This window comes from Centropristis striata, chromosome 18 (genome assembly GCF_030273125.1).
Source record: "Centropristis striata isolate RG_2023a ecotype Rhode Island chromosome 18, C.striata_1.0, whole genome shotgun sequence".
Lineage (NCBI taxonomy): Eukaryota > Metazoa > Chordata > Actinopteri > Perciformes > Serranidae > Centropristis > Centropristis striata.
The window spans coordinates 23,299,177-23,323,541 of NC_081534.1; the positions used below are offsets into that span (position 1 = coordinate 23,299,177).

General features: G+C 38.5%; 1 protein-coding gene across 1 annotated transcript in view; it reads left to right on the plus strand.

Annotated features, from left to right (window-relative positions):
• rngtt (RNA guanylyltransferase and 5'-phosphatase) overlaps positions 1–24,365 on the plus strand; it is a 128,189-nt gene that overhangs the window by 23,165 nt on the left and 80,659 nt on the right. Inside the window, exons 9-10 of the mRNA XM_059356476.1 lie at positions 15,629–15,764; positions 22,025–22,096. Coding sequence (XP_059212459.1) covers positions 15,629–15,764; positions 22,025–22,096 — 208 coding nt within the window. The remainder of the gene's footprint in view (positions 1–15,628; positions 15,765–22,024; positions 22,097–24,365) is intronic.

The window sequence follows — 24,365 nt, forward strand, 5'->3', positions numbered from 1 at the left end:
CTGTTTCTACCTCTGGAGCTTTTTTCCAGACGAGTAGGACGCCATGTGAAAGAGGAAATATGGAGAAGTGCTGTTGGTAAAACTTCACCATTTCATAACAAACAACAGCAAAGTAAAACATCATATTAGTGGTGATTTTGGGGCTCTAAAAAGCAAATTAACTCTCTGAACCCTAAGCTGTTTCAGGGCTGTGGCTTTGTATTTCAATGCAATGAATAAGTAATGCAAATCTATAATCATTGCTAGAAATGGGAACAACACACATCAAAAATATATTATTTGCAGAATAATACAGTTTAATGACATAAATCATAAAAATACAAAACACAAGTTGAATTTTTCTGATAAATTATTAACAAAAAAAATTGGAATAAATATTATTTATAAGTTGTATTATATTTATGTTCCAAGTGTCATGAATATTTGGGAGGAAAATTGGGTCTCCACATACTATACATGTTGAACTATTTGTATTTTTACAACCTCTACTTGCAACTTCTCCTGTCCTCTCCTCTCAGCTCTGTGTAAACAGCCTGCAGTTCTGGCTTAATTTCAGTGAATATTTGTCACATGACCGTTCACCTCAGAAGAATCAATTATGGCTTCATGGTGTTGCTGAGGAGTTCAGAATTTAATGTTTTTAACAGGATCTAGTTATTCTGTGTGTATTTTGGTGATATTTTAAATGAGACCTGTACATTAAAGTTATTTTGACAGAAATATCAAAATTTTAAGCTTTGCTATGGTCACTTTTTGTAATGGAAAGTTTTGTAACCTTTAGTATATTCAAGAACTGTCAGAAAGTTCAAATTTCGATATGATCATGCCTATTTTTACAGTTTCTTTCTAAGATAAAGGGATCTTTGAAAGCCACATACATTTCAATGGTGGGGTGAACGTACAGTTTTGGAGCGGTGTCCTATCTTATCCTATAGAAATATGCTTCCAAACTTCTTTACAGAATAAGTTTAAAGTATAGGTTTTTTAAAGTTTGTTGACTCTCCATGTCACAAACTTGGAGTTGCTATTCATGTCCCTCCATGTGTAAACAACTTCAGAACCTCAACTTCAGCGTCTTAACATGGCAAAAGGTTTGATTCGGGAGATCTTTGATGACTGTCTTGCTTGTGTTTGTCAGCATAGTTTCAGACTCCTATTGCTTCTTTCTCTGCTTCGAGCAGACTTCAGTATTGCTTCTTTATTATTCTTTTTCTTTAAAAAAAAAAGACACACAGGCTGTACACATCGTCTGACAAAGACTATAGGAATTTGCCAGGATGATGCGCTGTTGTAAGGTGGATATTCACACAATTCTCGCCTCGCTGTGGTCTGCCTGCAGGTAATAAAATGATTCTCTCTTATGGGGAAAGCGTACATTTATAGGCACATGATGAAAGCTGTGAGGGACAGTCTGCTCTGGTGCTGCTTCTGTGATATTACTTTATTCCACTGAGCTGAGAAAAAAAAGGATCACAGCTAAAAATGGCTACCTCATTAATGCCTCACTGGAACCACTGTGGTGGTTAATTCATTCAACCCTCTTACAGGTTTGGCTTTTGTGTGAAGTTGAATTTGCAAAAAAGAAGTGATGATGAGAGACGGTTTGGCAGAAAATAAAGTAAATAATACATTTAACTTAAAAATATATATATTTTTATGATTTAAATGCCACAACTCTTTCACAGGTGCATTAAAGGTGCAATTTGTAAGATGTAGCCAGATTCTTAGTTTTTCCAGCAGATTGTAGAGAAGTGACAGTGTTGATGTTATGTCAAAGATGTCTATATATTATGTTGCAGAGATAGCTACTGAAATTAGCATACTAGCCCCAGCCCAAACTGTTGATAGTGAGTCAATGTTGCACTTAGGGTTGTCATGATACTACAATTTTCAACTCGATACCGATACTCAGGAAAATATTCGATACTCGATACCATTTTTGATACCACAAGGATTAAAAACAAAGACTGCAAAATTTAACAGAAATATTTTTATTAACAAGAAAAATGCAACACGTAAAAATTAACAGAACCACGGGTTAAATATTTATAATAAAAAACAGTTGTGCAAAAAGAAACTGTAACTATGATAACAAGCTTCAGATACTCAATACTTTTGATAATGAGTATTGTATCCGGATACAACGTTTTAGTATCGATACTTTTTTGAGTATTGATATTTTGACAACCCTAGTTGCACTGTCCCGGGACATTTACCGTCTTCCCAGCAGAGAATACTTGCTTAACAAAGCGCATGGAGAAAAGAGACCTAGTTGCATGAAAACATACTGGACTGAGCAAGCAATCCTCGTTGTCCCCATTCTCGACTCCACATTGCTTCAGCCTGTGACTCCTCTCTGCTGGGCTGTTGCTCTCTGTGTGCTCTGATGAGCAGGTAGTCTCTCCCTGGATGGAGATAAGGCTCTCCAGGGAACGTCCACTGCAACAGTCTCTTGAATTCTGAATCTCAGTTCAGGTGTAGGTCTTAATGTTTGTTTGGGAAGTCTTCTGTCTTGCAGGTATATTGTGTGTCGAACTGTACACAACCTTGATGAGTGTCAAGGTGAAATACTGGGTATGGGTAGGCTAGGGCGAAGTGTCAGTGTAGCCTAGCAACCAGGTAGCTCAGCTTCATTTTCCCGAGTGCATCACATATTTGTTTTTATTTTTTTTGAATTGGTGTAATTGTAGCACCCCAGTTATGTTGTTGTTTGCTTAGATGTGCATGTGGCCAGTAATTACAAATTGCACCTTTTTAAATCTGGGCAATATCTCAGATTGATGGACAACAAACACCGCCAGTTTAAGCAGAGACAGAAAGATGTGGGCTTTTCTGGGGTCAGTGGATTTAAGCAAAATGATTGATTCCTCTTTTAATAACCATTTCCTTGGCTCTGTTAATCCCAAAATCTTTCTAGAAATGAAAAAAGTATGACTTCTGAAAAATTAGCTGTGGCACGTGGAGGCCTTGCAATGCATCATATAGGATTAATGAGTTTTGAGGTTTTGAGGTTTTTCAGCGAGATTTACTGATCGCACTGCTGCAGTGTAATTTGTCATTCTTGCCATGCATTGCAGATATTTCTTTTTATTAAACGTCCTGCTTTCTAGCCTGTGGCATTTTTTAATACCTGAAATGGGTTTTTAATAGGAAATTTGTCTCTTCAAGGTGGTCTGGAAAGATTTTTCTCTTTGCACATTGCCAGAGGTCCTCACTTATGTTTTACACATTTTAAATGCCTCCAGCTTACCTGTTGCATTAGAATGGGAAACTTTCTTATCCTCAATCCAAAATAGCAAGTCATTTGTACTTTCACAAGGACTCATTTCCTTTTTATTGCATTTTTTGAAAGGAAAAGGTTAAGTGAGCAAATGTGGGTATTTTCAGCAACGTCTAACACTTACAGACTCACTCTTGGTCCTACGTGGAGTCCCGGCACAACTGCAGCCTCTTCTTATGGCCAACGGGCAGCGCACCAACCAGCCTGGCAGTTAAACTGCCTTGCTCAGTAGCACAATAACAGAAAATATGGCAACAATGTGCTGAACCAACCCCCTCTTACCTCAGAGTATTATACAGCCCTCCCTCACGCACAGACCAGTCATACAGGGGGAAAAAAACTGTTGCTGTCTGTTATCTGCCAAGAAGGTGGCTCCTAATGGGCTTTGGAAAGGACAGCAAAATCAGTGGATTTGCCAAAAGGGGAAACAGGCTGAGTTGGATTTTTAATCAACTTGTTGTCGAGCCTTCTGTCAGGGCTAGATTGGTTTGAGCCCCAGAGAGGAGGTAGCAGAGGAGGTAGCAGAGGAGGGAAAGACGCCAATTATGTCTTTGGGACTTTAAACAAACAATGCTGCTCAACCTGGACTTTATTAGAGAAATTGGTCTTGAGATAGACGTTCCTAATTTTCCATTCAAAGTCCTCTTCTACCACGACCACTCATTTAAAATTGGGAGTAAATCTAATTTCCTTTGATGTGCCTGAAGATTAGATCCTTTGAGTTGAAGAGAGTTTAACATTAATGTTTTCAGTCTATTGGCTGGTTACTTTTAGAGTATTTCAGGCCGGAATGATGTGGAAAAAATCTTTTTTTCATCATTCTCTTTTTAGTTGAAAAATATTTTAAAATGATCATGGTATGGATATCATTATATTTATTTATTTTACTGTTTTGCCAGGGTCTATACCAATCAATGATTTTTTTTCCTCAAGTATGAGGAATAAAAAAACATGCATAAAAGAATAAAGCAACAACTTCTGTTAAAATTCATGGGTCCTTGCACAATACAGCCCTACTCCAAATTATTTTTTAGTTATGAATTTTATAAGGTTGGCCCTCAGAGTGAAATTTCATCATTTTTGGAAATCTTTATGTATTCGGAGTGTCGCCAGTTGCTTTTCTTCACTGAATAAGGTTGAAATTTGTACTGAACAACCAAGAAACCCTGAGGGTAATTTGCAACAATATTCATGTAAAAACGGCTGAATGTTTTAAAGTAATCAAATCAATTAAAAGGCAATATATACAGGACTGTCTCAGAAAATTAGAATATTGTGATAAAGTTCTTTATTTTCTGTAATGCAATTAAAAAAACAAAAATGTCATACATTCTGGATTCATTACAAATCAACTGAAATATTGCAAGCCTTTTATTATTTTAATATTGCTGATTATGGCTTACAGCTTAAGAAAACTCAAAAATCCTATCTCAAAAAATTAGAATATTTCCTCAGAACAAGTAAAAAAAAAAAAGATTTATAACAGCAAAACAAAATCAAACATTTGAAAATGTCCATTAATGCACTCAGTACTTGGTTGGGAATCCTTTTGCACGGATTACTGCATCAATGCCCCAAATTCTGGAAGCGACTCTTCTTCACAATGCTGTTAAGGCTGCGGTCATCTCTCTTGGTTGTGCGGCGTTTCCTGCCACATTTCCCCCTTCCAACAGACTTTTTGTGGATGTGCTTTGAAACTGCACTCTGTGAACAGCTTGCTCTTTGAGAAATTTCTTTTTGTGTCTTACCCTCCTGATGGAGGGTGTCAATGATGGTCCTCTGGACAGCAGTCAGATCAGCAGTCTTCCCCATACTTGTGATTTAGTTTACTGAACCAAGCGAGTGTTTTTCAAGGCTCAGGAAACCCTTGCAGGTATTTTGAGTTAATTAGACGATTCAAGTGATTAGTTGAATACCCTACTAGTATACTTTTTCATGATATTGTAATATTTTGAGATAGGATATTTGAGTTTTCTTAAGCTGTATGCCATAATCAGCAATATTAAAATAATAAAAGGCTTGCAATATTTCAGTTGATTTGTAATGAATCCAGAATGTATGACAACTTTATCACAATATTCTAATTTTCTGAGACAGTCCTGTACATGTTTTTACCCAGACGAAGAATCTTTAATTATAAAGAAATGAATATGCCCACTTTTCACTTCTTTGCAACCCAATTTTAATTCTATCTATTATTAATACAGTCAAAAGCCATGTTAGTGTGATTACCATAGTTTTATCACAACTAGAAGATATTTGGTCCTGCATTTTAAAGAAAATTAACCCTACAAATTCTGTTAAGGCTTTGGAGAAACATTTATAAAATACTTTATAGTCTATTTGAACTAGGAGGGTTATTTTAATTCCCTTGAACCATTTTGTTTTAATGGAAAGTGTTAATATTCATTGCAGATAAATGAAAAATGTAACCTGTTATTCCAAAAATGGTTACACTTTGCTCAGGGCTAAACCAAAAGCTCTGACTAAAAAAAATATTTTGAGTAAAGCTGAAGGACTTTGCAAGCTTCTATGAAATTACACCACATTGCACCACATCTCTGCTTCTTTCTCTCAGGTCAATTCTGGTACCAAAACCTTGGGATTGCTTCTCCAGTTGGCAAAATTTCAGCTCACAAAAAGTATAAATTGTTTAACGGGGAATTTGTAAAACTGCATTCCAGCACATTTCTGTTGACTCATACACCTTTTCTGTAAAGCTTTCTATCAAAGAAACCACTGGGACACAAGTTTCAGAAGCTATAATGTAGCTTAGTTGGGCTTTGTTCAGTCTGCACTCAGCTGCTTCTCCGAGGACAGTTTGTTCTTTTCTACATCCCTCAGGTTTTTATGTGTCTCTTTCATTGACAGAAAAATGGCTAGTTTGAACCAGACATTTGTCACGTCCGATGTTATTTTTCTGTCGTCTCACCGACTCTCTTGGTTAAGTTCGGGGACTCGGGGAGTCATAAAATTGCTCTTAGTCTAGATCAGTGGTTCTCAGCCAGCAGGTCTGAAAGATGATTTCTGAGAGTCTCCAGGCGGTTGTGGAAAAGAAAATTAAATATCATCTCGGACAGAAAATACCATACTTGAGACAGGGAAATGGTCTATACATTACTGTATGTTTGGCAGCTTTATGTGTAATATTCAGTGTTTACCTGGATTCAACTAAAGCCTGATCAAGTGTGATTGATCAATACTAAGTACTCAATACTAAGACTAGAAACTGGCAACAACAAAGACCGGAATGAATCTTGTCCCATTTCCTACAGATTCCTTATAAGCAGATGTGTTTATGGTAAGGTTGGGTGACATCTACCAAATTGGGATTTAGTTGAACTGAACTGATCAAACTGTGATGATGTATTCGAATTAAAAACTATATCAAATTGAAATTATATTAAAGAATTACGATCACATTTAAATTTGAATGAGTCCTGCCAGATTTGCTTTAATTTGGAGTCCTTTCTCCTTGATTTTGGGACAAAGTCACAGTCCCAGCATCCGGCTTTTAGTTCTACGCAAAATCAACCTCTGCACCATAGACACATTCAGAATTGTTACTGTTTAAACATGCAATTAAAAAACCCATGACCTGGTGTTGGTGTGGGGGGTTTAAATGTTGGGCTCAGTGATCGATGACTAGACAAGGACTATGATATTTCTTCATGAACGAATAAATTAATTCCGCCACAAAACCATCAGATCAGCACCACATTAACCAGAAGAAAAAAAGCATGTGCCAGAAACGACGCAAGATGGATCTTTTTGTTTTGACTCTTCACTCCGCTATCTAAATGAGAAATCAACCTGGCCTCTCTGGGTATAAGAGAGCAGTCCTGCCCATTGACGCACCACTAATGATGTGCAAAGCTGCTGGATCTGATCCGAGGCCTCCTCTGGAGCTCAGCCGATGTCAGTCATGCCGCGGGACTAGACTGGCAAAGCCGACACAATGGCCGTCTGTGCCTCATTAGGGCCAAAGTGCTCGGGGGGGAACGGGGCCCAGGGATGAGGATGAAATCTGAGGCGTCCATCAGAGGACAGGAGCGGAAAGGAGGAAAATAGACGGGGGAGCGAATGAAAGGGCGCATTACGTTGAGGATTTTAAGATTGGTCACAAAAAGGGAATATTTCTGGATGAGATGTAGAAACTGTGATGAAGAAGAGGACCAGTGGGAGTTACCCAGCACTAATGGCCTCCCTCTGCTCCTTCTGAACATACTTGACAGCGTTAGCCATGGCTAACTGGCCAATTAGACAGCAGGGGACCCACTTGCTCTGTGCAGACCTGTTGTGTCCTCACTGGTTGACAGAACTTCTCTGTTGTGACACTTATACTCTATCTGTTTGATCTTCTCAGACATCGGTTTCTTTTCTAAGATAAAGGATTTTCGTCACTTTTCAGAAGAGGATCTTCCTGTCCATGGGAATCATCATTTGCCTAAGCTGAGCCAGGAAGGCGTTTCCTCTTCTCTTTCCTGTTGAGCACCGTCTTTATGTCTTTTTAATGCTTTCATTGTGTCCACTCCCACCCCAGAAATGAAGCTATATCTGGCCCACTCACCATTCTTTTCCTTCTCCTCCCACATTTTTGATTTTTTGTTTTTCCGTGCAGTTTCCTCAAGACTTTTGGACGACCCTGATTTATATCTCGAGGCTCATCTCGAGGTTGTGTTTTTGTTGCTCTTTCCTCTCATGACTGGAGGGGGAGGGGGGTCAAACTCATCGCTCTGAGCACTCCACCGATGTCTTTTAACCAAAGTGTGTGTTGATGGTTATGATTACTACTTTCCTTGTCTTGTCTGCTTGAAAACCATTGGAGTATAAGGAAATAATTAGGTTTTATGTCTAGCTTCTCACCCCCCCTCCCCACTCAAAATAAAAGCCCTTTGTTGAACTGATCACAAATGTATTTTAAAGGGAGTGGCATCTACCTACGCGTATATTCCTGGAGGTACAAAAAGCATTAAATCAAAGACAGCTGATGGTTTTCTTCCTTTCTCTTCCCCACTCAATTTTACTTGGTATGACAACAGTAACTACACTATTTTGAAAAATTGTGCTGTCAAGTCAGATAGTTGTTTTACACCACAATGTGCCACAAAAAATAATGGACAAAGTGAAAACAAAATGCACTCTGTCTTGTGTTTGTGTTTGGCTTCATATTGCAGTTTTGATAAGTGTCTTTATTCTTATTTATGGGCTTTTCTGTCATTTATGGGTTGCAGCCTGACATTAAAATTGTATTTTTTCCAAAGAAGATGTAGGAAATAAAATATATCAATCTAATACAGGCATAAAAACTAACAATAAAACAGACCTAGACAAACGGTAATTGAATTAGCAGTGACTAGAAAAAACACGACATTTAAGATCAAGCTGTGATATTTGATTTATTTCACATCATTGAAAATGTAATCACTTTGAGGTTCACCGTTTGAGGTTGATCAAAAGGTTACACTATTAATTGAGAAGATATTCAGCAGAATGAATCGATAATGAAAACATAAATCGCAGCCCTCTACTACTGGGACACACTATGATTTCTTTTTCATGCTGTTGTAATTTATGGGTTATAATTCTGTGCAATTTTAGAAGCAATTTCACATATCTTTCCCTGTGAGTCTTATAATTAAATTAAAGTTGCACTTTTTTTTTTTATTGATTTTCCTCCATGATTTCAACCAACTTGTTATTATAGCCCTCACTTTCCACTCATTTGATTATTTTTTTCAGTGAAGTTAAATCAGCATTATTGGGATTGCATAGTAGAGCTGAAACAATTACTTTATTGGCACAAATGGGAAAAATGGCAACTCTTCTGATATTGTAATACTTAATTTTAGATAAGATTGTAAAGCAAAAATAGCAAAACATTGTGTGGTTGGAGTTAATTTTTTTCCTCCAGCTTATTGAATAATTTATTTTGAATTTTTCTATTTAATTTATTTCTCGACGAGGAAGATACAAATTGTTACCAATTTAATGAAGTGCAACAGATGTAGTGCATACAAGAATTTTAGCTGTAGCCAATTTACAGACCGTGCGTCTCTGGTGAGGCTTCAGAAATAAAACACATACGATTTTAAAACAAGGATAAAAAAAAATCAAAATAAAACAGACATAGACAAAGCTAATGACCAGGGGAATAAACAAAAAAACTTTGGAAGGAGTTGCAGATTAACCTTTTGGTCTATCCACAATCACCCTCAAAGAAATCGGATGCTGTGTAAAACTAAATGTATTAAAATCCAGAATTCAGAGTACAAATTTGCAAACAAAACTTCAGTTTAAATATTAACCTTGTAAGATGGACCTGGCTCGGTAGTTTGGGTGGTAGGGGAAGTATAAGGATTAGACCACAACATTTTTTTAAGCCAAAGCTTATAACAGAAGAACTGCAAGGCAAAATGCGCGTATGAGGCTTTATTTGAAAGGTATTATTTTCAAGTTTCTGCAGTGTTTAGCATGTGGCCTGAAAACAACTGAAATTACACAAGTTCAAAACAATAAAAAGTGTTTTGGCTAAACTCTGTCCCTACATTTACCCACTGGTGGGAAAAAGGGTTTTCAAGAGGTTGATTATTTTGACTTTGTGCAGTTTTCAATTGAATACATGTCACAAAGGCTCAGCAAATTATTACATTCTGTTTCATTTGAATTTTTGACAATGTTGCAATTTTTTTTAGAATTGGAGTTGTATCTATTGAGAAGATATTAAGCAGATATTCTCATTAATGCAAACAGAAATTGAAGTCATAAATCAAAAGTCATAAAAGACAAAGTTCTGCGCCGACTTTTGTCAGCTGCTGTATTATTCTACACACACAGTAATTCTTGGCAGCTTGTCAAGTTTCCCACTTTGAACCAGCTGGTATTGATGGCGTATTTATTACATCTAATCCCTTTGTGATAATGGTGGAGAGTCACAGCAGGTATGAGAAACGCATAGCTTTGTCAGCAGGGAAGTCATTAATCTAAAGTCTGTCATCAGGCTTTGTTTTCCCCAAAGATTGTGTGTGCATTCCTTCAGCTTGTGTTATTTTGGAGCTTTCTACTCATTTTCATGGCATAAATTCCTTATTTTGTTAAAGTTAGAAGATAATTAGCCTCTGTTTCCACTTGCATTGATTAGGATATTTAACCTTTGGAAGCGTAGCAGGACTGCAGTTGTTCATTAGGACATTAGTCATGCTGCTTTTTCATTCAGCACTTGGTATTTTGTGTTAAAGAGCAGCAGGCAGCCCACAAAGTGTAATTGGGTTTGTAAGAGGTGTGTAATAAAGCCATTATATTGCTAAATAGTCAATAGACTTTTAAAAAAAATATTTTGGAGTCAAGTCATGTACCATATGACCGAGCGCACAAAAGCATGCCTCACCTGATAAGCACACTCTGTTTCTGCAATGAGTCTATTGTATAATTTTGTGGTTAGAACAGTCAGTTGATTCATCATATGGTTCATTAGCAGAGCATCTATTGGGAACCATTAAGGTAATCGGATAATTATTCAAGTTTGTTGAGAATAAAGGGCCAAACATTTGCTGTGTCAGTTTTTTAAATATGGAAATTTGCTGCTGGTCTAGATAGATTATTGCAAACTGAATTATCTTTAGGTTTTTCAGACAAAAGAAGATATATCAAGTTGTCTCTTTAAGCTCTAAGGGATTTTTAATGGGCATTTTCACAGTTTCTGGCATCTTTAATAAAACAATTGCTATTTATGAGTTTAATGGACAATGGAAGTAATCATTTGTTGCTGCTTCAGATATTACATATTTGGCAAGTTTATGCAGCAGCTTGTCAGGAGGTGTAGACTTTAGGGTTGGGCCGATGGATGATGCCATCGTCTGTCACGGTGGCTGACACTCATCGACCACTAGGCCTAACATCAGGATTTAAAAGCCCTACCCGCCATCCATGCCTACACCTGGGCCAGAGTTGGTGGGATTTATTAAATCTTAAGAAAGTAACAATTGTGATTGATTTAACGGTGCACAGACTGATTTTGCGTTTTTAAAGAACACACTACAGTCTATGTAATGCACTCATATCTGTTGAAAGAATTGGTTAGATGACAGACATTTATTCTTAAGGGTGGATATTGTCCCTGGAGTGTGTTTTGTGTCCTTATAGGGCGGCTGTGGCTCAGTTGGTAGAGCAATCACCCATTGATCAGATGCCGGTGGGTTGATCCCTGACCATGGCAGCCTACATGTCAAATTATCCTTGAGCAACATACTGAACCCCAATTTGGAGTATGTCATACTGGTAGCCTCGGCCACCACTATGAATTTGTGTGTGAATGGGTGAATGAGCGCAGTCTGTAGTGTAAAGCACCTTGAGTGGTCGCAAAGCGACTACAAAAGCGATATTTAAGTGCAGGTCCATTTACCATTAACCATATGATTTGAGTAGTTTGGATGACTTGTACTGATTGTCCATCGTGATGTTTCGTCATATGCCATTTTGGTTGACATCACCCAATCCTAGTAGACTTTATGAGCTCTAATGGCAATATGTTTACACATGGACTCTTACAAGCCTTAATTTATAAAGGACAAACTGTTCACCAATTTACGTTGCTAATTAAAAGTCCATTATATGGAATTGGAAAGACCACGCCGATTAGGTTTTCCTCTGTTTAGTTTAAAGTGGTTTTACATAGTTCATCCTTGGCAGAAAATTGCTGCACTTCCACTTCATGAAGGGGAATTAAAACAAGCCAATGGGTTATCTCAAAGTTGTTGCTCCTACTTGATATTTACATTCTCTGTACTGTTCTCACTACACAACTTGCTGTCTTGTAATTGGTCTGACCCAAGGACTCCTCTGGAGCTCAGCTAACTTGAGTCTTGAAGTCATTGGGGTTTTCATACTACATGACTTGCTTGTTAATGTTGTCACTACGTACAAGTCTATTTGCTTCTGGTGTGGGACTTTTGTCTGGGAGGTCCAAAAACTCTAAGGGAATTGAAATTTGTGGCTAAACTCCTGTAGTGTGATCAAGGCATGACCGACTTCTGAGTCTTGAGTTGAATGGGCTTTCACACGTATAAATGATGGTTGGTAACACTTCTGGGCTTGGATTTCAGGGGTTATGCAGGGTATTCTAATTTTACAGAACCACACACCGATTCAGTAATTATAACCAAAAACCTTTATGTGGACATAACAATTGTGTTTTGAAAATCCATATCATTTCCAGCGTAACAGAAATGACAAAACAGAAATCCCAGTAAATGACAGTGTTAACAAAGCAGTTGGATGAAGCTCTTTTGTTACAGTTGAAAACTATTCTGGAGGATAACACAAAGGCAACAATGGTGCTTGTGTTTTTGGGTGTGGCCCATTTATTCAGCTCGTCTTTGGGAAACAACAGAAGGGAGGATCAAGGATTTTGTCTGTGTGCTCTCCCTCATTTCAAATTGCCTATCATGTCTGCCAGCTCAGTGATCAGCCGGCTCCGCTGATCAAACAATAAACATTTGCTATGAACACTTTGCTGCATTCGTGCCTCTCTGGACTATTACATTTTGTCACCGAGCCTGTATATTCTGCCATTTAAATGTGAAAGAATGACTTTGATTACATGGGGGTGTAATTTATCCTAGTTTGTTTAATTAGAAATTCTGCCCTTATTTATATTTATGTCAGTAAGAAACAAACTGACCGCATACAAATAGCTCATCTGTACTTTAATTTAACCACAGTCAGACTGAAACATCACATCATATGCCGTATATTAGGCTAAATTGAGAAGCTCATGCATAGAGGGATGATTGCTTGAAATTACGATTAGATTTCATATGATTTGGATGACTGTTGTCCAGATGGGGCTCTCACAGTATTATAACAGATCATCTCATATGGGATGAGGGCTGTTTACATTTAAAGCAAACACCTCCAGATAGGATTATACTGGAAAGTAGAAAATTTTAGTTCACGCCTGAAGTGCACACTCGTGTTATTTGAAAAATATTCCCCTCCACTATTGCATTTCTGAGAGTGGAGACGGAAGTGTCAGGCTGATAAAAGTCTAAAAGGTGAAGGGTCCTATTGTCTGTGCGTCATGCTCGAGTAACCTGCCACACCTGTGAGTATAATGTAGAGGAAGAGTGGAGACAAATTAATATCAGCCAAGATCATGACACCGTGCTGGTAAACTGGCCTGGTTTTTCAATCTCGCAGTGAAGTGCACTCGTGGATGAAAAAGTAATTTTCCAGCAGCATCATGTCTTTGTAGTTTCTCTTTTGGTTATAAAAGTGGGAAATATACAGAACTAGATGGAAAAAATAAAAGTAAAATCCCAGCAGTGTAATACAGTCTAATCTAATCTCTATTCCAATCGGCCACCAGTATGAGCCATAACTACAAAATATAACGTAAAAAATGTAATTCTCTCAAGAAATCTCCTGCTTCCTGTTAACTAGCTAATGTACGATTCACTGCCCAACTTTGCCTGTGAAAACGTAAAAAGGCTCTTCTGGTCTGGGTGCTGTAAATTGTTTTATCTGATTTCATGAGGAATCTGACTGGGTGAAAGCATTGGAAATAACTTTATAAAAATAATCAGTCTTCTAGCTGATTGTCTCATTTGCTTATCCTGGTCATACAGAGGCATCACTAATAATCAGTTTCATAACAAGTTAAAAACTCCTCATAGCTGCTTTAAAAATGAATATTGATAGCACATATTGTAGAACTACTGCAGCCAGTGGAATACATTTGTTTCGCCGACAGCATTTTAATGTTGCCAATGACTGTTACAGTGTCGTGCCAGTACATTGTTTCATTGTTATATTCTTGCAGAAGTTGAATTTGTTGGAGGCTGGAAATGATTTTTTAGCTGTTGTTATGTTTTGCTTCTGAGTCTTTATCTCACCTGCGAAGGCTGAACATGGATTAGTTGAGCTTTGTGCTCATCCAGACAAATCACCTAACCACTGGTGATGTATGCAATTTGAAGATAGAGTAATCTTCTACAAGAGAGGGCTTTTTGTGTTGGTGCAAGGCAACCAGGGACAACTGTAATAGAAAAAAATATTTTACACATTTTTATACTCATGGCTGTGAAAAGTCCAGTTAGTATTTGTGAACATATTGTATTATTTTACCATCACAAAACCACCTGATGGAACTAAGGTGGTGGTTGTGATGTGTATATGAGTTTTACAGCAGTCACATTGGACAAAAAAGCCTTTTGATTACAATGAAGCACAGCTAGATAAAAGGAAAAGTGGCTGCTATTGTAATATTTTGCAATTAGCAGGTATCTGTTTATGATCTTTCTTCTCTTCTCCGACATTATAAAAGCTCTTACAGCTTCACCTTTTGTTTTTATTTGAATGGAATACAACAATTTTTCCCATTTAGGGATACACACAGCCTCTGTTGTTATGTAGTTGCCGAGTGGAGCCCAAATCTCAAGTGTTGTTTCTCTTCGCTCACAGCAATTCAGCTTTTAAAGTGTGATTACCATATTAAGTCCTCCAAATAAACTAATTAAAGAAAATTATAGGCGGCTTGATTCGTCTGGAGGAATGCAATTTTAGCAGAGCAAAGCTTAATGTATTAATGAAGTGTCACATGGGTCATAATATTTGGTGATAAACCAAAAGAAAGCAGCCCAATACACCGTGACTGAAATGGAAAAAATCTGCATGTTCAGTCAACTTCACAAAATGCTTTCTACCCTTCATTTCTATGCTTTTACATCATGCACATGGCCACGTGCAGTATTTGTACATCCAAGTTTAACTTGCATACTGTATATATAGAGAGACTCGACGTGCTGCTAGGATCCAGGCGGTGCAGATCACATGACGGCCAAATAATATAGATCTAAACATGCATTTTCAGTTATAAATTCCTACTTAAATGTCTTTGTTGAAATTTTTTAATACAAAATCTATTAAAAGACAATAATAATAATAATAATAATACATTTTATTTGGAGGCGCCTTTCTTGGCACTCAAGGACACCGTACAAAAAAGATAGAAAAGATACAGCAATAAAATACACAGAATTAATAACGATACAATACAATAGATAGATTAGATTGGACAGATTAGATTGGACAGGGTAATTGTCATCAGAAGGAATAAGCAGTTTTAAACAGATGTGTTTTGAGTTGTGATTTGAAATGAGGTAGTGAGTCAATCAAACCAACAATCAAACCAACAGCCACCGTACTCTATAATAAAGCATTGTAATAATAGTGCCCCCAGCCGATAGTGAACATATTAGCTTTTGTATATTGTCTATTTAGTCTCTCCAAAACTGTGACCTGCATGAACTTGCTACTTTGATATTACAACTGCATCCTCTCCTCCCGCAGGTACATGATGCTGATCAACGGAAAAAATGAAGTTTTCATGATCGACAGAGACAACACTATCTTCCATATAGCGAACCTAGAGTTTCCTTTCCGGAAGGATCCACGTGTCCACCTATCAAACACTCTACTGGATGGGGTGAGTTATTGTCCTTCCTAATGCTGGTCTTTGTTTTATGTTGTTATGTTTAGCTTTTAGTTGCACATAAATCACAGGTTCATACTCTAGTTTAACAATAAAAGTTTACTGTGAGTTCGGGACAGCTGCAAAAAAACGGATACTTTTCTCTAAATGTATTTTGAATAAAGAGGGAGTGCAAGTGTCAAAGACCAACACAATCCTCTTGGAGCCTGAGGTAACGTTTGGCCCACTGCAACTATTTTCATTAATAATTAAGCAACATTTCACACACACTGAACAAACACATTCCCAAAAGACAACAGGTCACAACAGACTATAAACCTGAAATGCATCTCATCTGCTATGAAGTTATAAATACAAAATAAATCGAATAACAAAAAATAAACTGGTGCATTAGGAGAAGGGTTTCAGTCAGTTCCACCCTGGCTATATGCCAATGTGAATGCCAATTGCTTCAGTAATTGTTTTATCCCAATCCTACTGTTGCATCTAAAGGCTGCTTTGAAGCAGTGAGGATAAGAAACAGCCACCGTTTTTTCATCTCGTTTTGATAATTGGCACATCTGGTGATGCTGTTAAATTTGCGTTGGCATTTTGGATGCATTTTCATTCACAGACCCAACAACTGTGGAGCATCGCCAACACACGTCGTCGTCTTATACGTGACTATTTCTCCATTGCTGTTGTCCCTGAGGCTGGTCTTCCAGCTGCGTCGTTTCATTTAGCTCGCCATGGTGTGACTGACCTGGACACGAATACTGACTGGTATTCAGCCAGCACAAACCCCAGAGCCAGGGGTCACAGTGGGCCGGTGGCCAGCAACATCGAGTCTAACCTGTGTAGTGGCAGCAACAGAAAGTTTGGGATCGGGATTGTCCGGGATCGGACCCTTGGCTCTTGGTCTTCCGCTTGCTGGATTTGAGTTGCTTACTGAAGGTCCGTCTCCAGAGCTGCCATCTGCTCTCCTCCCGGTGAATGAGTTTCCTACTGGCAGGGAGAGACTGAGGAGTGACTGAGCCGAACAGAACCAGCCTGCTGTTCGGCTCATTTTCTGTAACCAGTGCAGCATCAAAGCGTGGTGGAATTAACAAGCTAGTCAGTTAAAAAGCCAGCCACTAAAACCGTATAATTCACTTAATGCTTCATCAACTCACTTTTGTCCCAGTTTTGGAAGCACGTCATTGCCATCAAAGCTGCATCCAGGCTTTTGGAAGTCATATGGAAGTCGAATTTCCTGAATTTCATAAAGTCTTATCTATATAAGCTAAATTTCAAAATTTGCACCCACTCAAAATTGGCACCCGTCACTACCAGTGAAGCCACCTTCACAGAGTTTTACCACTAGGTGTCACATTGAGTAAGCAGATGCTCCTGAGTGGAACATAATGAGACTGAGAGAGTAAATTGTAGATTTCGGCGGTAAATTTTGCGCAGCCTGTCGGACACTTGTGGCTCAGTCAGTCAGTTCATAAACAAACATAATATTGTGTTAATCTCAATAATTGTATTGAGATGTCAGGAAGGTATGACAGTTTGAAAAAAATACCAAACTCTAGTTGCTGATTTAGGAGACCTTTTTAGTTTTGCTTTTTTGTGTCATCATGACAATTGTAGCATTTTCCCCCCATAAAATCAGACTAATTTGAACTAAATAAAATAAAAATAAAAAATGTAGCCTTCACAAGTGACTAACTGTACACACCACAAGTGCACCAACTGCACATAGTTTTGATCGAAAGTTGGTTAGGAGAACAAGTGATGCAACCTACCAGCTTCTCTTGTTGCTTCCTGAAAACCCCATGCCTGTTTCTGTTTTTACCGGAACTCCCAACATCTCCAAGCTCGTCACGCTCCCGTCCTGCCCCTGCCGCTCAGTCTTGCAGATAATTGACATCAGTTGCTGAACCCCAGGTGAAAGAAAAGCGTGCTACAGTCAGCAGAGCCTGTCAAATACGACCGACAGGAAAATGATCATCCATGTCCTGGAGAACTAGCTAATGAAATGTTTTACAGTTTTTCTGTCACTGTTGCCTGTCAGCTTCACACTGTGTTGTGTTGTAACGATCAGCGGCGTGCTCCCTGGGGTGACGGCGGGGGTTGTGACTTACCCTCACCTCAACTCGTAATTCCAGGCTCAGAGTTTTACTGGCATGCTTATGCTGTCGAGGTCACACAGGTCCCCAGCAGCAGGTGCACATGCATGAGTCAGTATCACAATCTCTACCCCAACACACAGGCAAGGAAATTACAGCGTGAGCATGTAGTCAGCCAAGATTTGATTATACATGCCTGGCAGTGCTTTGTGTTTGATATTCCGGGACGGGAGATGACGGATAAGTTGCCTGTGATTGTTTTTGTTTTGCTCCCGGCCTTGTTTTGTCAGAGTTTAGCAATTTTATGTAAAATAGGTATGCGCTTCCTCTTGGCTTAACAGTAGCTGATTGATGCGGTGAATTTAGTTTCCTCACTCAGCCAGGACATCTAATTGCAGCATATTAGTGTTACTTTGAAGGAACGGTGCGGATGTGTGTTTAGATTGCTACAAGGTTTGTTTTGACTTTGTTTATTCATGTGTTGATGCTCCTGGCTCTCGGTTCAGAGAGGCTGTGTTTGGCTGTTTACAGTGAAACCCTGTAAAAGCCCAGCTGTGTTGTCTGATATGTTTCATCTTTAGCCCAAAGGCACTGGTCTTTGTCTTGACATGCTGTTTTGTTGTACAGTTTTTAATGAGCTTTACATCAAGTTGAGCTCCAATATTGGACGAGTGCACAATGTAGATTGGATTCCTGGCGGTTTCTTTTGGTCACATTAATGTATTCCTCTGCTGCAATGGTTCAGTGCACCAGATGCATAATGATGGCTGCCTCCTGGAATGACATCACTGCTGCGCTCCAACCCCTCCTACAGTCATCTGTATGCCTCCATTCACACCTTCCTCTGCTCCATCAGGCTGGTTTTGGCAATTTAATGTTGATGTTTAGTGTTTTGTTCTATCTGATGACGTGAAACCATGTCAGCTGATATGGATGCACATCTAATCATTACTTTTATTGATATTTGTTAATTGCACCACACATCTTAAGCGGCTGTGACGACTGAATTACATAAAGTCTTATCTATATAAGCTAAATTTCAAATTTGCACCCACTCAAAATTGGCACCCATCACTACCAGTGGAGCCACCTTCACATAGTGTGGCCATTGAAAAAAATGTTTAAACCAGTTTGATAGTAACCCAACACTGGCTGGTATGCTGAGTTTTACCACTAGGTGTCACATTGAGTAAGCAGATGCTCCTGAGTGGAACATAATGAGACTGAGAGAGTGACTTGTAGATTTCGGCAGTAAATTTTGCGCAACCTGTTGGACACTTGTGGCTCTGTCAGTCAGTTCATAAACAAACATCATATTGTGTTAATCTCAATAATTTTATTGAGATGTCAGGAAGGTGTTTGAAAAATACCAAACTCTAGTTGCTAATTTAGGAGACCTTTTTAAAGTTTTGCTTTTTTTGTGTCATCATGACAATTGTAGCATTCCCCCCCCATAAAATCAGACTAATTTGAACTAAATAAAAAAAAAAATCTAGCCTTCACAAGTGGCTAACTGTACACACCACAAGTGCAGCAACTGCACATGATGGCTCCATTTTTGTCCATCCTGAGATCCACCCAGGTTTTGTCTTCACAATGTCTCAACCCAGTGGGTGTTATTAGAGTTGACAATTTACTTCAGGTTATTGTCTTGACTCATGGATGCAAGAGCATATTTTCATCCATATTCAAAAACCGAAGAAGGAACTTTGATCAACATTTCTTTTCATCTTATGATTGACAATACAACAGATTTTGCTTATGCAGCTTTCAAATGGTACAATCCCAATTCCAAAGTTGCTGGGGCACTGTGAAAAAGGAATAAAAATAGAAGTACACAACAAGATATTTCATGTTCAAACTGAGAATTATTTAGTTTTTTGTAAATATGTATGCTGAATTCTGATGAACGATGTTCCTGGTTAGAAAACCCCAATCATTACATCAGCTCAGCAGAGCCGTGCCTTACCAACATGGAGCAAAGATAAAACAGCAGTAGCTTAACTGTTGTGTCCACACAGGCCCTGTGGAGAGAAATGCCGGTCTGGGGCCACATTATGGAGTAAATGAAATGAAAATGGGACATTAATCAGTGTACTCATCTGGCTTGACCACTGCAGCAGAGTCCCTGGAGCTCACATGTAGCCATAAAAACAGCTTGTTGTCGAGGACTATTTAAAAATTCAAAGGATGACTGCAATATAATGTGACTTAAATCACCCAAAATGGTTTTCAAAAGCATGAATCACTTTTGCATATTTTTATCACGCAACCACGACTACCTTTCTTTTTTATTTAGTCAAATTAGTTGTAGAATTTGCATCCTTAAAATACAGTTTTTATGCAATTTCCCAGCCTTTCACTGACTTCTTACCTGCTGCCCCTTTACTGGTCAGTGACTGCAGCAGAGCTCAGTTAGTCACCTGAATATTTCATGAGGTGAAAGAGAATGAATATAGTCCTCCAAATGCAGTGCTTCACTTTCAAAGTCATAACAGGTAGAGCATCTGAGTTGAGACCCTACTTTCACTTACAGTACTTCAGCGGCGGTGACGTCTGCATCTCTGCTGTCGCCGCATCTCCTGGTTGTGTAACAGTTCTTTTGAAAAGTTCTCATGTGTCTGTTGGCTGTCCTGTACCACCGCTGCACCTGACTCTGAGAGTGTTGCATAATGGATGTGCATTGCTATTTCTGCTTCATGTCCTTCTGCAGCAGACCACCACCACACATACGTACAGTACATACACATGCAGCACACATCCACCTCCCCAATTCCTTGCTATCCTTCTCAGCGCTGCAGGCATCTTCCTCTCTGAACACTCTTCCCCCTGAGAACACTCTCCCTCTCGTGTCCCAGTGTTTCTATCCTCCATAACTACTTTCAAAGGGGAAGCATACACGTTATGATGTCGAAGGGATAGTTGGGATTTTTTTTTAATGTGGAGTGTGTAAGGTACGAATCCATAGACGGTGTATTACATGTAGTAGATGGCGCTTGGCACACCCACAGTTTTATGAGGAGACAGAAGCTAAGCTCTGTACAAGCCTGATTCCAAAAAAGCTGGGATGCTGTGTCAAATATTGCAGAATAGTTGCAACAAAAGTTTCCATAATATATATATATAAAATATATTGACTTTGTACAATGTTCAGTTGCAAATGATTGCATTCTGTTTTAGATTATGGGTTCTACCACTGTGAATTGAGGCAGCAGCAAAACCTATTTTATCCACCTAAAAAATGAATCTATATTAGTTTATACAATATTTAGACTACTTTTATTGCTGTACCTTGCAGCCAGACAACTCTTTCAGATGTGGAACTGAATCTGTCTAAGCTCTGACACCAGACTCCTTTGATCAAAAACAGCAATTTTACCTTGCAGAACACCGGATTGCTTGTTCACCACTGTTTAGATTGGTTAATTTGTTTGTGTTATTGTGTGACTATTTGTGTGAATATTAAAACACCAAAATTGCACAATAACTAAAAAAATCCTAACCAATTGAGGCAGCAATAGAACAGCGAATCCCATGGTTTTTTTTGGCTTAAATAACTAAATATCATCAAAATTAAATAAAATGTAATTTGTATTTATATTTTCTATATTGTTTCTATTGTGATGTCATAAAAACAGTGGTCAAACTGCAGTACAGCAATATTTATGTCATATCGGCCTTAATGTCTGCAACCTGTTCTGTAAAATGCATTTGTCAGTTTTTTTACAATCATATTACATTTGCTGCCCAACTTATATAGTAAGATAAAGGCTTTTTTCCCTATAATTTCACTTCATTTTGCACCAAAGTTCTTCATAAAATAAGAAAATACAAAAAAACAAACCAGAAAACAAGCTTTACCATGTGATTATTTCATATGGACTGTTATTGAATTACTAGAAAACATGCTATGTCCTGATGCTGATATCATTATTGAGATATGAAATGGCCTATATCTGCATAGAGCATTTGCCCAGCCATATTGCTTTGCCTTCATGTTGGTACTCTTGCCTGCTTCTTCAAACTGTGTGTGTGCCAACCGCCATCTATAGTAGATAATAAACTGACTATGAATAACAACCTCACACAACCCCACTTCAATAAAACCAAACTTTTTTGCATCTATAACAAAAACTTGTGTCTCTCTTGTCTTTTTCTCTGCAGGAAATGATCATCGACAAGGTGAATGGTCAGCCCGTCCCCCGCTATTTGATATACGACATCATCAAATTCAACGTGAGTAGCCCAGACTGTTTGAGAATGTCTTGTCTTCTCTTTGACCTATCGCTCGGGAGAAGCTGCCAGATCAAGAGGTCAGACAGAATACACAGACAGAACACTGAAAGCATGCCATTAACACTGTGGTCTGTCAGCAGCTCCTCCAGCCCTCTCTTTTTTATTTACTTTTAAAAAGCGCTTGTTTCCGCAGAGGAAATAGTAATTTTTGTTGTTGTGCCCAACCAGCGGTTGGTAGAATACATAATCAGAGCGAGGTGTGGGCTACACGTCAGGAGGAAGCATTGATGTGGAATCGTATTTGCTTTTTTTTTTTTTTTTTTGAAGCCAAAAAAAAAAAATCTAATTCCCGGCTGGGTTTCCTTCAAGGCTTGCAGAGCCGTGTTCATCCATGCTCTGCAGTATTTGCACAGGCATGACAGCACTTTGTCAGTCTGCATGTTGGAGGGAAGTGCATGACTCGGCTTGACCCTCGCACCCTGTCAGGCTCCGAGCGCTACTCAAGCCTGACCTTAACCACAATGCTGGGGCTGAACTGCCTCTGACCCGTGCTGAATATTCATAAGCTCAGTCTTTGTGCTTTTAGCACTCAAATTGGTTTTGCTGAGCTCCACTGACCTATGTTGTTATAATCACTCAGAACAAAATGTTCTTAAATATTCAAGTTTTAACAGGGCTACTGCCGGTGCTAAATAATCCTTGAAAACACTTTAATAATGGTGTCTTCAAAGTTTTAAGAGTGCTGCATTGTGAATGAAGTGCTTGAAATTTGGGTAGTGTAGGACTGAATGTCTATTCACAAACAGAACACACATTTTGAAACATGGAACTGTCATTTTTTCCCTTTTTAATTTGTCATCCTGCTATAATGTGCTGGTGCGACACATAATTTTGGTTGTTTATAGCACAATAACATCTAATTTAATGTAATTAAGAAGTGAAATAATATAATCCAGATGCCAAAAACAGTTGGGACGCTGTGTATAACGGACAAAACAACAGAATGCAGCAAATTCAGAAGATAGATTGTATATTTACAAATTTTGAATATGAAATATTGTGTCTTTATTAGGGTTGCAAAGGGGTGGAAAATGTCTGGTGATTATACCAGAAATTATTCCCAGGGAATTTTGGAAATATTGAAAAATCGGAATTATGGAAATGTATGGGAATTTATGTGTATTAACTGGAAATTGGGGGTAATTCAAACAAACTATCATATCCAAACATAAATATAAACATTTTGTTTTGTCATAAGCGGACATTCATGCAAAACAGATTTATTAAGTCAAACTTCAACAAGTTTAAATTATTTTATTGAACAATCAATTCTTTCATCGAGCAACAAAAACATGAAACATTGAATTGAATACTCATCAACCATTCAAAAATTAAGTGGAGTGTACCCTTTTAAGGGTCAACCTTCAATTTAGTAAATCCCTGGTTTATTCCAGTTTATTCCTCTCGTTAATTTCCATGGAAAGTTTCCAACTTTAAAAGTGCTATTTAATCAACAAAAATGTAATTGTTAGCTGTAAGGTGCTGGAAAAGCTTCAGAATGCACCTTGAAAATGCTTACAAATTTGACTTGTAAAAGGTTCAGGCTCCCTGTTTTAACATAGTCACTGTGGACCTGCCGATCATTTTATTTGGGCAGCAGCAATTGCCCGGGTGCATCTGTACATGCAAAATTAACTTTCATATTTATGTGTAATAGCATGTTTTTCCTGTGACATTATTTTGACTCAGGCATTTCTTTCTCGAGAACAGCCTCAGGACAACATTAAAAGGCTGTTAATTGCTAACACTCATGCAAACTGTAAATTAATTCATCCTTTCGAGCGATCCGCGTGCTGCTAATGGCGAAGCGAGGCAGGCACGGAGACAAATGAGCTTCCAGTTTGCCCTCAGCAAGCCTCTGCTGTTTTACTTATAAAAAGTTGATGAATACCTCGGGACGTAGGAGAGGAGGGGGGTAACTTCGGCCATTATGTCCGTCTGTCGCCTCCTTTTCTCTATCGATCAGGAGAATCACACAAGCAAGCGGCTCAATAAAGCTCAAGTGGTGAGGGGAACGTCTTTGTAAGATGGTGCAGAGGTTAGCAACTCCACATGACTCCCCCCTCGAGCAATCGGCAAAGTGCTGTTGTATTGATCCTAGCAGGCCATTATTAGCCTTCTCCATTATCTGTTGCGGGCTGCTCCTCGGCACAGAGGCTCCTAACTGAGACCGAGGATGGAAATGCAGCAGGAGGGAGAACACACCACC